This window comes from Diceros bicornis, chromosome X (assembly GCF_020826845.1).
Source record: "Diceros bicornis minor isolate mBicDic1 chromosome X, mDicBic1.mat.cur, whole genome shotgun sequence".
In the NCBI taxonomy this organism is placed as follows: Eukaryota; Metazoa; Chordata; class Mammalia; order Perissodactyla; family Rhinocerotidae; genus Diceros; species Diceros bicornis.
Window position 1 is genome coordinate 77313259 of NC_080781.1, and position 15581 is coordinate 77328839.

Consider the following 15581-nt stretch of genomic DNA (forward strand, 5'->3'; position numbering starts at 1 on the left):
CTCCCTTTATGTAATATTTGCTTTAAATATTTAGGTGCTCCAATGTTGGGTGCATATATATTAAAAATTGTTATATTCTCTTCATTAATTGACCCCTTTATCATTATATAGTGACCTCTTTTCTTATGATTGATTTTGACTGAAATTCTGTTTTGTCTGATATAAATATACCCTCTTCCACTCTCTTTTGGTTACCATTTGCATGGAGTGTGCTATCCTATCCCTTCACTTTTAACCTATGTGTGTCCTAAAAGCTAAATTGTGTCTCAGGTAGGAAGCATGTTGTTGGATCTTGGTTTTTTATTCATTCAGCCACTTTATGTTTTTTATTGGAGAATTTAATCCATTCACATTTAAAGTAATTATTGATAGATTAGGAGTTACTATTGCCATTTTCTGCGGTTTTAATTGTTTTCTGACTGTTTTGTAGTTAATGTATTCCATTCTTCTTCTCTAGCTGTCTTCCTTTGGGATTTATTTTTTGTACTGGTATGCTTGAATTCCTTTCTCTTTCTCTTTTGTTTATCAAAAGTTTAAAGCTTGCTTTTTTTTGTTACCATGAGGAGTACACAAACATCTTATAGATATAAAAGTCTTTTTTTTTTTTTTTGGTGAGAAAGATTGGCCCTGAGCTAACATCTGTTGCCAATCTTCCTCTTTTTTATTGATGAAGATTGTCGCTGAGCTAACATCTGTGCCAATCTTCCTCTATTTTGTATGTGGGATGCTGCCACGGCATGGCTCCATGAGAAGAGCATAGGTCCGCGCCCAGGATCCAAACCTGCAAACCCCAGGCTGCTAAAAGTGGAGCGTGTGAACTTAACCACTATGCCACCAGGCCGGCCCCACACATTACATCCTTTTATATTGTGCATCCATTAAAAAAATTTATAGCTATAATTATTTTTGATATCATTATCTTTTAACTTTTACCCTAGAGATAAAAATGATTCATGCACCGCCTTTACGGTATTAGGGTATTCTGAATTTGACTATATATTTACCTTTACCAATGAGTTTTATACTTTTATATGTTTTCACGTTGTTACTTAGTGCTCTTTCATTTCAACTTGAAGAACTCCTTTCAGCATCTCAGTCAGGTCTACTGGTGATGAACTGCCTTAGCTCTTGTTTGTCTGGGAATGTCTTTATCTCTCCTTCATTTCTGAAGGACAATTTTACCGTGTATAGTAATCTTGGTTGACAGTTTTTTTTTAGTACTTTGACTATATCATCCCACTTCTTCCCGGCCTGCAGAGTTTCTGCTGAGAAATCCACTGAAAGCCTTATGGCTAGTCCCTTGTATGTGATACGTCATTTTTCTCTTGTTTTTTTTTTTCAAAATTATCTCTTTGTCTTTGACATTTAACATTTTGATTATAATGTGTCTCAGGGTTATCTTCTTTAGGTTGTCCTTGATTGGGATCCTTTGAGCTTCATGTTCCTGGATGTCCATATCTCTTCCAAGATTCAGGGAAGTTTTCAGCTATTATTTCTTTAAATAAGCTTTTCATGCCTTTCTCTGTCCTCCTTCTGGTACTCCCATGGTGCAAATTTCCATTCATTTGATGATGTCCCATAAGTCATGTAAGCTTTCTTCACTCTTTCTCATTCATATTTCTTTTGTTTCTCTAACTGGCTAATTTCAATGACCTATCTTCAAGTTCACTTATTCCTTTCTCTTTATGGTTAAGTCTCATGTTGAATCTCACTATTAAATTTTTCAATTCTGTCATTGTATTCTTCAGCTCCAGGATTTCCATTTAGTTCTTTTTCATTATTTCTATTTCTTTATAAAACTTCTCATTTTATTAACGCATTGTTTTCCTGATTATGTTTAATTATCTATCTGTGTTTTCTTGCATTTCACTGAGTTTCTTTAAGATGATTATTTTGAATTCTTTGTCAGGCAATTCATAGATCTCCATTTTGGGGGCAGTTGGTTATGGAGCTTTATTAGTTTCCTTTCATGGTGTCATTTTGCCTATTTGTTTATGATCCATGTAGCCATGTGTTGTTGTCTATGCATGTGAGGGAGAAAACACCTCTTCCAGTCTTTCCCGACATGTTTCAGCAAGTAAAGATCTTCTCTTATTGGTTCCCTGGGCTGTTGAGATTATCTCTGAAATCTCAGTTATGCTGAGTTAGAGCCAGCTAATGAGGCTATTACTGGATCTTCAGTGGGGTCTACATGTGGCCAGCTTAGATCCTGTCTGATCCCTGGGTAGACAGGACTACATCCAGGATCTTGTTCAAGAGGCTGGCACTCCAGAGGCCTGGCTAAGCATGGATCTCTGAGTGGGAGAACTGCTCATAAAGCACAGCTGGGACAGTTTGGAGCTAAATTGCAGATTCATTTCAGGGTCTGCTGTCAGACTGAGTTTGGCTGACCTGACTCCTGGGGCACTGACAGGGGCACGTTTCCTGGGGAGCCCTGGGCCACCAGGACTGCTTGAGGACTGTGGCTGGGGGACCTGGAGCTGAGCATGAGACTCTTTCAGGATCTCTAGTTATACAGACAGGAGTGTCCCTCATTAGGTCCCTGGGCCAGCAGGACTGCTTGCATACTATAGCTGGGAGGGGCTGGAGCGCAGTAAGAAGGCTGTTTCAGATTCTATAGTCAGACTGTGTTTGGTAGACTTACCTCTAGGGCTCCCAGACCATGGCTGAGAAGGTCTGGAGTTGGATAACAGGTCACTTCAGGTTCCAGAGTTGGGACCAAGGTCTGCAGGCCTATTACCCAAGGCACAGGTGGGCTTGACTCCTCCTGGGTCCCTTGGTGTGTGGTGCTGTTAGCAGGATGAAGGCCAAACATGGACATTGCTGAGTCCACAGGGGTAGGGAGCTGTTTCTTGGTCTGTATCTGGGACCATGGTCAATGGGTTAGCCACCAGGGTACATAATGAGTGCTTGGGAGATCTAATCCACTCTCCATAACATAGTGGATATGTTCTTAGGCTTATGGTGAGTAGTAGTTTCACCTTTGAGAACTCTTATATGGAAAGGGTAAACTGAGAAAAGAATATCAAGAAGAATGAAAAATTATTTCAGATGATATTTGGCCTTTTCAATATTGACCAGTATTGCCTATTCAATACTGGTTTTAGATTTGGAAAATACATTTTGTTTTGGTTTCAATTAGATAAAGGGGCTATTTGGTGTAAGGAAATGTCTCAATCTTAGGATTTATTTTAAAAGTCCAACATTTGGCTTCAGCTCACGATTCATCAAATGAACTTTGTCAATTCTTATCCTTGGCTCTTGGTTCAGTTATGTTCATATCCTTGAGATAATAAAACTTTCCTGTATTTTGAAAGCTTACAAAATACTAGTCTTTTATTGGATCCTAAAGTAGTACATTCCTTGGATCATATAGCTGCCTGCCCATATCATTGCCCATAGAATGAACACCATTACTTTTAAAATTAACATAATCCAAATATCTTGGAAACATGAAGTTTCCTTCAGTTTAGATAATTCGTAGTCAAAAAGTTAGAAAATTACTAATTCAGCCATAAAATAATCTAAAAATAACTGACAACGTTTCTTCTGCTCCTTTCCCTGTAATTCCTTTAAAGATAGTGATTTGATATGTAGTGAGCTCCTGTCACATGTATCACAACCACAACTCATTTGCAAAAAGAATATCATTGAGGTAATATATTTTGACCTCATCCTGCAGGAGGCTTGTGTTAATATTTTCATTTTGTTTCTTATCTCTGACCTTTGGGCTGTAGTCTTAGGTACAGGAAATATTTTATGTGTTTTTTGCCACGCATTCCTTTCAGCATTCCCTACCCTTGTCTCTTCCAACATCCTGTCATTATCCTTATATTTGCTGCATTAGTCAAGCCTTGAAGGTTATGTTTTTTGTTATCTCTGAGTTTTAGCACTTTACCTAACTGACATGGTAGCATAGACTCCTCTTAGTTGTGCCAAGAGGAAATGTGATTTACATGTTAAATAATTTTCTTGGGCTCTTGTTGGTCCCTTTCTTTAAAGTGTTGCTTGATATAGACTATTGGAATTAAAGCGTGGCTGATTTGATAGTCCTTAGCTGCAATAAGTACTGTTGACGAACCCTTCCTATGCCTGCTACTTCTTCCTAAATGCAATAATTAATTTATATGCCCCATAGAGAAAGATTACAAGCCCGCAGGAGCTGGAGTGGGGGACCTTGACATTGCAGATGCATTATGAAAGTCCTGTACCTCAGTGGTTACAGGAAGGAGTGGAATAGTTTAAGATATCACCTTCTGTTTTACAATTTTTCCTGAAGCTTACATTGTATCACTGTAGAACCACAAGTCCCCTAAGGCATTGGCTTATATTTTCAAAGGAAATAAAGCCTCATTCTCAGAGTGGTTGGGAAAGTAAGTTAAATAAATCATCTTATTAATGAAAATAATGCTACTTAGAAATTTGTGGCATATTTCTTCAGGCAGTTCAAATTGTTTGATATACTTTTAAACATTTATTTTTAAACTTTTTTCTTGCAAGGTAAATGATAGTCTTACTTTAAAACACAAATCACATGGGATATATTTTGTTACTAATCTTTTACTACCTTATGTGTATATTCCAGATTATGATTTACAAAGCACTTTTCATATATATATATATGTGTGTGTGTGTGTGTGTGTGTGTGTGTATATATATATCATGTCTCATTTAATTATCACAACAACTCTGTTCAATATTATTATCCTCATCTAACAATAGAGGTCATAGAGGTTGAGTGATTTGACTGAGATAACCATTTTTAAAAATAGCAAAGCTGACCTTTAAACCCACGACTTCTGACTTACATTTCAGTGCTATTTATAGTAAACAACATTTACCTCCTGCCATTCCTACTAAAGAAATAAGAAAGTTGTCACAGAGAAGTAGATTAATACATAAGAACCACTCAGGACATAAATTATGGAACCCAGCCTAGGTTCTAAACTGGTCTGATTTGCAATCTGCAATATGCTTATGCTTAAAATTCACATTTTCTATAATCTAGGAAGCAAGTGGGGCATGCAGAAGGGGGAGTCACTCTCAATGAAAGTTTTATTTTGCTAAGAATAGAAGACAAACTTTTGAAACTGTTAGATGAATGGATATACATAATGAAAACCCAATAAGTTGCAGAAGAGAGATGTTGAATCATTATCTAGGTAAATCCAGGTCTACCAGTGTAGCTGTTTCCTTGGCATAAGCCATTGTAGAGGGACAAAATAGTTTTTATAATTGTTCATCCAAATAATATATATGGAATGATTATCTTGTTAGTATCTCTCAGCTTCTCAAGTAAAAAAAGTGACATTTTCTAAATGATAAATATTTGAAGAGACAAAGTAAGTTGGGTCAAAGTTTCTTACTGGCTATATTTTCCTTCCTTATGGAGTGTCTGAAATCATCAATTGGTCTCCAACTTCCTTTCACTGCCCTAAGTGAGAAAGTGCAAAGCTGTAAATTCAAATTTGGGGTTTATCTCAGTATTGAGCAAATGAACTCTGTCCATTCCTGTATCTCATCTCCCAGCTAAATGAAGAGGAGATGAGAACGGCATATCAATTTCAAAAGCCAGCCTTAGTGCTTTTCTGATCCCATTACCCACATCATTATCAGAAGCACAACAAAGGCTGTGCTGTAAAACAAATGTTGTTGATTATTGAACTTATTTAATGGCATAAATTACAGCTTGACTAAAAAGCATGAAGCAAAACACAGATCACATTCTGAGTAACATTTGTGTTATTATAATTGATTTATCTGGAGCATGTCTCAATTTTTGGCTTAGTGTGTCAGGAAAAAGAGTGGACCATTTAGACATGACAAATGCCAGGAAAAATAATAAATATTTTTTCTTTTCTTTCTGGCCTTTTCTTTTGTTTCTTATTGTTATCCAAAAAGTGATACCATTGAGAGAAAACCATCTGACAGAGTTCTAATAGTGATTGCACTAGGCAGAACAACTTTTTAAACTCTCCCTCTCTGTTGTATCTTTAGAGGTCAAACTGACATTCTTTACCCTTGGCTACTATTTATGGGACCTTAAGAGATGATACTACTTATCACTTCAATTCCTTACTCTGTTAATTTTTATTACCCTTTATAGTAAGCCATTGCTTTTCAATTAGAGGCTTTTTCTTCTTTGTTTACCAGGAAGAAAAATAGGGCTGTGGGGGGAAAAAATTCATTGAAATTAGTACACCAAGTTTGAAACTAGTTTGAAATCATTTTACACAGAACAAGAAACATAATTAATAATTGTGTATGTTTGAGGCTTTATCAGCAATTAGCCAGTGTTCATAATGCTGTCCTGCATTCTCACAGTAAACTAGGAATGGAAGCTAGTGTTTTCAGTAAGATAAACGAGTGATGGAGATGGCTCATGCCTTATTTTTACTTATCTCTAGGCCATTGTCCTCCAGCAAGTTGCAACCTGTACAGTAACCCTTATATTGGCAAAAAAGAGTGTGGAGGGGGAGAATAAGGGTGAGAGTGAGATCAAAGTACACCATTTCAAAATTCACCAGAAGATAGGTGAGGAAATATGTTTTAACAGTTATTCTAACAATAGCAGCAACACCCATGTCATATTTTTTTTCAGGATGAGTTTACCCCATTCCCCAAGTCCAGCAACCACACAGGCATTTTTCTTACAAAAGAGGCAGTGGATAAACATAGTCCCATGATAATCCCAGCTGTAATTACTAGCTGTAATCAGAATGTTGTACAAGGAAGATTCATGGGGTATCATCATTAAAGCATATGTATTTTTATTTCCCACTGTTTCTTTAAACATCAATGGAATATGAAAAATTGGGCAGTTCCAAGATTTTCTGCTCACTCAAGTGATAGAAATTCCTGAAGTTATTTAGAATATCTAACTCCATGTAGAAGTCAGAGCTTCAACTTGATTCAAAGTTGCGCCTAATCCCCTCTCCTAGCTATGGCCTTCTGGAAGCAAGAACTTGAAGTTCAGTAAGGGAGATTCATTTCTTCTTTCTTTCCCCACTCCTCACCTCTCAGTTTGCCGGCTGATTTCTGATCTCTTCAGAGTCAAAGTGGAGATAGGAGAGTGAGGGGATAGGGCTGGGAAAGAAAAGGAGCCAGGAAAGTTCTTACTTAATTAGTACTACTGTCAGTTGGCTTTCTGCTTTCAGGACCTACCTGATGTTTATTAAAGTTATTCTGTACACACTGTGTTAGCAGGGTTTACAAATTGCAAAATATGTTCCATGCTCTTAAAGAGTTGATAACCTAATTTGGAAAAGAAGGCCTGATAGCCTAATTGGGAAAATAAGGCATCCAAAGAAATGAAAGGATCACGTGAGACTATGTTGCAGTATCTGCTGACATCGCCTAACTATAGGTTTATAAAATGGTGAAGCAACTTAACACTATTTTACTACTGCTTCTTGCCCCATTCCTAATACAATCGTGGAAGCTCTGCTTCATTCTTTTCCTCCCACCTGCCCCAAATCTTTTCTCCTCACTCATGTGGTCTTAGTTAAGGATTTAGATGGTAGATTGCTCTGCAATAGAATTTTAATGGGAAGATAGTCATAGTGTACAGAGAAGGCTAAAATCAGCTATAAGATTTCACAGATAAAATTGGAACTCAATAGGGTCCTGAAAGCTGGAAACAATTTGGCTAGACAAAGGTGAAAGTAAGGACATTTCAATCAAAAGGAACAATCTGGAAACAGGAATGAGCATGGTGCATTGGTGTAACACTTAAGAAACCAGCTGGTTGGAGCATGAAGTTCCAATTAGGAATGAATTTGTTTCATTCAGTAACATTTAATGAACATCTAGTATGTTACAGGCACTGGGTTTAGGCAAAAGAAATACAAAGAGCACAAAGATGTGGTCCTTGCCCCTTGGACCTCAAATCTTATGTTGTAACAACCTCAGTTTCCCCATCTGAAAATGAAGAGTTTGGACAGATGTTAAGATAACATCCAACATAAATATTCTCTGAATCTGCTTTAAAAACAATCAACCTATGCATGTATGGAGAACCTATGTCATATTTATAACTTTACACTTTAAATGTACACATTAAATTGAAATATTTACCAAAGATAAAATACACATTTGGTACCAGCATGGATATGGATTTTTGTCTATAGGTTTTTTCAAGTCATTAAGATTGTAAACTATTTTGCTCTTTAACCATTCAAATCACTGTGTTTTCCCATGACCCCTTTACCTGAAGCCAATGTTAGACAATCATTTTATATATTCTTTGGAAAAGTTTGAGAATTGCTTTTATGCCCTCATACTCATCAACAATAAATATTTGTGTAGTTCTACTATGTACTTGGAATTGTGCTAAGTGATAGAGATTCAAAGAGTTATATATAAAAGCTACAGTTCCCACCTTTGAGGTTTACTGACAGGTAAGTAGGTGGTTTATTGGGCTATTATTTATAACTCTTTCTTTTTATTCAAAGTTTTCATTTCCTTTCCTAACTCTTACTGACATTTTAGAATCAAGTTCTATGTGTTATAAGAAAATATTAAAATTCACACAGTTTAAATTTCCTTTAGAGAGTTTGCCCTATTTAAAGAAAATGACAATATGGTCCCTGAAAGCATATATACAGGGATATAAAAAAATCCCCACCAAAAGTGCATTTTGAAATAAATCCACAGTAAATAGATATTTATGGAACTCATGATAAGTAAATTTAATATTTACCCTGTTTCCCTGTGGGTGAGATTCTGGGTGACAGTTAATTTCTTCTTAGGCTCTTTTGCCTTTTCTAAAATTTCCATGAAAAGAATATATATAAATAAATGAACATTTGAAATCTATTTTTACTTCTTCTCACTCATCTGCATGTTAACCACAACACAATTGAGAGGACGTAAAAATTAAGCCCAGTTTTATACTTTGATACTACACACTTGACTCATTCTGGAACCAAACAAATATATTTTCATTGTGTTAGTGAGTCATGTAATATCCTTCCTTGAATATAAATATGAATATATATATATTCATTTTTTGAAAAATGAAAGTTATGACAACTACATATTAGAACTAAGTTAATGACATTGATATGTGTTTCATGCATCTTTTTTCTTTGTTTTCTTCTTTTCTAGTGCAAGGGTGTGACTAAAATCTGTCATTACCTAATGGCTCTGCCACCTGATCTTGCAGGACCAGAAACACAAATTCCAAAATTTATTACCCCAGAAGAGAAGCCACCTCGAGAGCAAGTGGTAAGCAATTTTTAAAAAAGATTTAGCTTTAATATAAAGCATTTAGAAAAGATTTGTTAATATCAATCAAATCCTCTCTAGTTTAACACAGCCATCATTTATAGGTTTTTTGGTTTCCTTCCAATGTTTCTCAATGTATACAATATATAAGATGATGTAATCATATCTTGCTTTTCCATGTAGTCATTATATTAATTTTAAGTGATTGCATTATATATCATTGAGTTTATATACTGTAATTTATTTAATCATTCAATTATTGTTGGATTATTTAGATTGCCACTAGTTTTCAGGTATTAATAGTAAAGCCGATATAGTTATCTTTGTAAGTATAATGTATTTTTAACCATTCAGATAATTTCCTTGAATATGTTCCTATGATTCTGATTATGGCGACAGAGTATACAGTTATTTTAAGATTATTTGTATTATCAAATTATGTACCAGAGAACTCTACCAAATTAAACCCTACGTTTTCACGAGTATTGGATTTTATCTCTTTATTCTTGCTATAATTGTAAAATCAAACCTCATTTTGGTTTTAATACGTATTTAATTGCTTGTACATTTTTCTTATATGTTTCTCCTATTTTATCAATTTCTTTATCTTTGTAATTAAAATTAATTTTTCTAATTTGCAAGTAATTACTCCTTATTCTATAAATGTGGAAAATATAGAAAAGCATTTGAATTGTTTTAACCATTAACAATATTTGTGTATTTTCTTCCAGTGTTTCTTCTAATCATATTTTGCTTACATAATTATGACATATACACACACATATATATATATAATTTAATCATATGAACATAACATAATTTACTTGATATCTTCTCCATTGTGGGCATTCAAATTATTTCAAATTCTTGCTATGTTACTATTATATATACTGCTTTGATATACATAATTGTGCATCTTCATGCATAAAGCTTTTTTCAGGATTAGTTGCTTAGGTATGGAATTATTGGTCCAAGGGTTATGAACATTTTTAAGTTTCTTAATATATATTTAAAAATTGCATTTCTAAAGGGTTGTATCAGTTTACACTTCTATCAGCAGCATGCATGCATAACCATTTCATTATGCTTTTACTATTTAAACAAATAGGATTATCTAGGTGAAAAATAGTCATCATCATAATCTTAGTCATATTTTGTTTCTCTTACAATTAATGAGGTTAAATGTTTTCCATTATATTTATTAGCCATTTTTGCTTCCTTTTAGCTGAATTGCCTGTTCATAACCCTTGACCATTTAAGCACTGGGGTCTTAATGGTAACTTCTGTGCATTTTATATTACTTATATGTATGTGTTCCAAACTTATTATAAAGATTTTCATAATGCATTGAGATAAGGAATTTTTAAGTTCAGAAATATGAAGCCTGGAGATTAATTCCCAGTGAAGTCAGCTTGCATATTTTAAGTACATTATTTTAGCCCAATCAGGATGTTGTTGCATCTATCTTAGTATTTGAGTTTCCAGTACTTTTTTTTTTTTAATTTTTTGTTTATTGCAGTAACATTGGTTTATAACATTGTAAAAATTTCAGGTGTACATCATTGTACTTCTATTTCTGCATAGATTACATCATGTTCACCACCAAAATACTAATTACAACCCATCACCATACACATGTACCAAATTATCCCTTTCACCCTCCTCCCTCCCCCCTCCAGTACTTTTAAAAAGTAATGTGGTTATGACTTATATCTCCTTAAACAAAGAACAAAATAACCTTCAGACTTGCTCCAACTGAAAAATGATTTAATGTGAACTTTTTTTAAGCTATAATTGGAAGTAATCCTTCAAATGTCTTGCTTGTATTTTCAGAATCATTTTCGCTTATTGCTAAGTCTTACTTTATTGTTGTCTATGTACACATAACAAAATTATTATTACAGTGGCATGGAAAACCTAATCTTATTGTAATGTTTTAATGAAAGAGAGAGGGTAGAGATTTTTAATACAGAATTATTTGGGTTGAAATAGTTAATGACCTGAAAAAATGAATAAACCTTTAAAATAGAAGCTGTTACCTTATTGTTCAATTGGATCAAGGGTGTCATTAAACTGTAAACTGGATGCAAAAAGAATATGACATTATATGCTGATGGTGAATTACACAAAGTAATGATTTAAAATATTGAATAGTAATTTATTTGGCTCTCATTAGCAGAGTTAGATAGAATTTTAACCTTGTGCGAGAAATACAAATCCAAAACATGTTAGGAAATAAACTTCATAAATACAGAAGCAAATAAATTGGAACAATAGTAGAAATTAGTATGAGGTTTAAATAGTTTTCTTGAAATCCCTACTTTACCACTAATTACCTAGATGCAAACTTGAACAAGTCGTATTTCCTTTCCAAATCTCAGTTTCTTCTATGTAAAATGCAGGGCTTGGGTGAATGACAACTGAGGTCACTTATAGTTCTACGAATCTAATATGGTTTCACAGGAGGCCCACAATTTTATTTCTTCCCATAGTGGCCTCTCAAAGAAATCATTAACTAGTGCATATATTCTGCCTTATGATTAATTAATTCCTAACATGGAAATGGATTGAGTATTATTGATTTTCATCAAAATGTTTGTTTTGTAGCTAGAGATTCTGATGTATTTTGGGAAGGGGGAGGGTATTAGGAGTTGGAAAGATATCAAATCAAATTCTCCCAGCTGATTATTGGTGAGGCACACTTAACAGGGGAGGATCCAGGTTTTGAAGAACTTGAACCTTATACAGTTTGAGGGTCCCTCTTTTAAAAAAAATACAAAATTATATACAAATTGAAATTTGGAATGAGAAAAATCACAACAAATTATAAATTTTAAAAATTTGACAAATATTACAAACAAAATAGTCTCAGGGCCTTGGAAGGGGCCTGTACAAGTGAGGGGCCCTAAAACGTATGCTTCTTTGGCTTCATGGTAAATCTGTCTCTGGGATTAGGCATGTTTTTTTCTCTGCATACTTCTCTCTGGCTCCATTCCTTATCATTAACAGTTCTTCTAACTCCATAGAGACAAGTAACGTGAAAGAGGAAAACGACATTGAAGGTCAAACAGTAAATACTATATAGATACGGCTTTTGTGTCAGCAAGGAATGTACCGAGCCAGTATGCTTCCCTCTATGTCAGCTGCCTGAATTATTTTTGCTATACTGCATTAAACACTGGCCATAAAGTTGCAACCTCTTTGGGATGGGTGTAAAGTTTATGAGATGCTTTCATTTAGAGGGCTAAAGAAACCTACCCACAAATGTGGGCCTGTACCAACTACAATTAGAATAACTAGTAATTTTTCCATCTGGGACCATTCTTTCATGTTCAGGGAAGCGTACTGGCACATTGGCATCGTCTCTACCAGCATCTTGTCACACTCACTTTTCATCTAATATGCCTGACTCCATGTGCTTTTCGTGCACTTGGTGTGTGGATAATTATGACCATCAATTTGATCAAGCATTTTGAAGACCCATATGTTTTCATTGTCATAGCCCATAAATTCTTGTACAATCTGAAATGTGTTATTATATGCTGTAGTTTTTCAATCAAAGTTTCTTCTGTTTTTGGCCACTATCTAAAATACATTATTTGTAACATTGCAATGCTGTGAGTAGCCAATGCTATCATAGTTGATTTTGAGATCTATCATATTTCATGAAATTGTGACATCTATGCCAACTCTAGGTTATCAGTATCAGCAATTCAAAACAAAAATTAAAGGCACAGAATTTAATTGTACCTTTGGAATATAACATACAACATTCTAATTAATAGATGTGGGTATGAAACAATATGCCTTGTTGAGGAAACTAACAGTACAAGAAAGCTGCCTAGAATGATTAGATGGCAGGAAAAATCAACCTTAATGCTCTACAAAGGGAGAAATCTAAGAAGTAACTGTATTTATCTAAGTTAATGGAAAGTTTTTAGCATTTTTTTGACATTTAAAAATCCAGTAGACTACTCGATGGGCTTTTTGTTTTAAAGTAAATCAATAGTGGAATCATTTCCAAGTGTAATAAAAATTAGAATTACAAAATACATGTTTGTATGTTGAAATATTGCATGGCTACAAGGTATTTTCATTGTAAAGATGCATCATCTAAAAGGAGTGTTTTGTGTTCCCAGAATGTGTCATGACAGTACATTCTGAAAAATCTATCATTTAGCTCAAAAAGAGTGGTTCCGCCCTTCTACCCTCAGAAACAAAGTTTCAGAATCTATCTATTCCCATGTGACAATGGCAAATAATGAACTATGTTACAAAATTGTCTAGCTTAAATGGTTCATCTCTGCTCAGGAAGAGAAGCTAGAAGGACTGGCTGACATCTTGTTTCTATTCAAGTGGCAGGACCCAGGAGATAAAACTAGGAGCCCACAATTAGGCAGTAGGCTTACTGTGTTCTCCATGGGCCTTTCTGCAATAACTGTTTGACCAATGACCCTGATAGGTTTCCAGCAGTAGCTAGTCTGAGTGTGATTGCTGTGCTAAATTATCTTCATCAGGAAGATGCTTTACAGTAGCTCACATTTAAAGAAGAAAGTATGGATTTGAAACTCACACAGTATCTGCCTGTTTTTTTTGCTTCTCTTCTTTTTCCCATTCCATCTCACTTCTTTACCTTCACCTTCTCTCTCATTTGCTCTAAGTGTGATATGATCGGTTACTTGCCTAACTCACAGCCTTCCTCCATGACTATTTCCCCCAGTGCCATGGGAGTGTGGCAGTAATGCCAGTTCTATGAATAAAAATTTAAAGGCTGTCCATGACCCTAAAAATAAACTCTGGAAGACACAATTCCATACATTTTGTTCTTTTGAATAAGAAAAGAGGATTTCAAATTCAGTATGTCTTATTCAATTTTTAAATATCTGCATATGTATAAATAGCCAATATTTATACCACATCATAGTTTACTTTCACGTGCATCATTTCTTTTGAAACGCATACCATCATCTCATTTAGTCCTCAAAACGACTTGTGATAGATAAGACAGGAACTATTTTCATATCGATTTTTAAAATTAAGAAATCGAGGCCCGGATACATTATATCACTCTCTATCCTTGCTTGTCATTGCTATCTATCAAGTTCGGTGAGATTGTCAATATCACTTATTTATTTAATCATCTGTGGTCAGCTGTCTTTTTCTCACAAGCTAATCCAAAATTTCACCACTTCCAAAAAAAGGTCCCCTATCCAACTCCAGCCTACTTTCAATCTCAGCTTATGGCCTCACCAACCCCATCAGCAAAAATATTGGGCCAATCAGTTATGAACTTCTTTGGAATACGGCAAGTAATGATGGACTTGGTATTTTGTGTCAACCTTCCAGCTGAAAAACACCAGAAAAGCTTGACAAATTTTTAAAATCTTTAAAGGCATTAGAGAGCTAACAATCAGTGAACAAAATGGGGCCAAGATCTGGGACAAGAAGGAAACCTAGACTGTGAAGCAATGCAAGCCAGAAGAAAATGGAATACTATTTTCAAAAAGTGAACTGAAAGTACTGAAAGGAAAAATAACTGCCAACTTAGAATTCAATTTCCCATAAAATATCATTCAAAAAAGAAAGTGAAATTACGAGTTTTTGGAGAAACAACGCTGAGAATTTGTTACCAGGACGCCCAGCTTAAATGTTATTCTTCAGCAGAAGATAAATGATCCCAGATGGAAGCTCGAGGGTGCAGAAAGGAATGAAGAGCAACAAAAATGGTAAATATGTATATAAATATAAATGATTATTGACTGGGTAAAATGATAATAACAGCAATAATAATATGGGGTTTAAAATATATAGAATGTAAACTCATTACAACAGTAGCAAATAAGGAGGGAGGAGGGTAAATAAAGTTAAAGTATTCTAAGGTCTTTGCACTTTTCAAGAAGTGAAAAAAGTACTTTGAAAAGCCATGGATGCTTGTGGTAACCACTAAGAGAATAATAAAATAAGGTATAACTATCAAGCAAATAGAAGGGAAAATAACAAATAATAGTTCAAAAGAAAGCAAGAAAGAAGAAGCAAAGGGAAGAAAAAATAGGCAGAAAAAGTAGAAATCAAGTAGTAAGGTGGTAGATTTAAACCCAAATATATCAGTAATAACATTCAATGTAAGCAAACTAAATGCTCCAATTAAAAGAACAAGAATGTTATACTAGGTAGAAAAATCCCAACTATAGGCTGCTTATAAAAGACATGCCTAAAATATAAAAATATGGAATGTTTGAAAATAAAATGATGGAAAAATATATACCATGCATTTCAAAGAAATTTGAAATATTAGACCAAGTAGATGTCAAGGCACAAAGTAAGCATTACTAAAGATAAAGATGGATATTTCA

The 15581-nt window shown here is 34.5% G+C and overlaps 1 protein-coding gene across 1 annotated transcript in view; it reads left to right on the forward strand.

The window, feature by feature from the left end:
• The window catches only part of LOC131400304 (uncharacterized), a 311511-nt gene that overhangs the window by 137802 nt on the left and 158128 nt on the right, over positions 1-15581 (forward strand). Inside the window, exon 7 of the mRNA XM_058535085.1 lies at positions 9109-9228. Coding sequence (XP_058391068.1) covers positions 9109-9228 — 120 coding nt within the window. The remainder of the gene's footprint in view (positions 1-9108; positions 9229-15581) is intronic.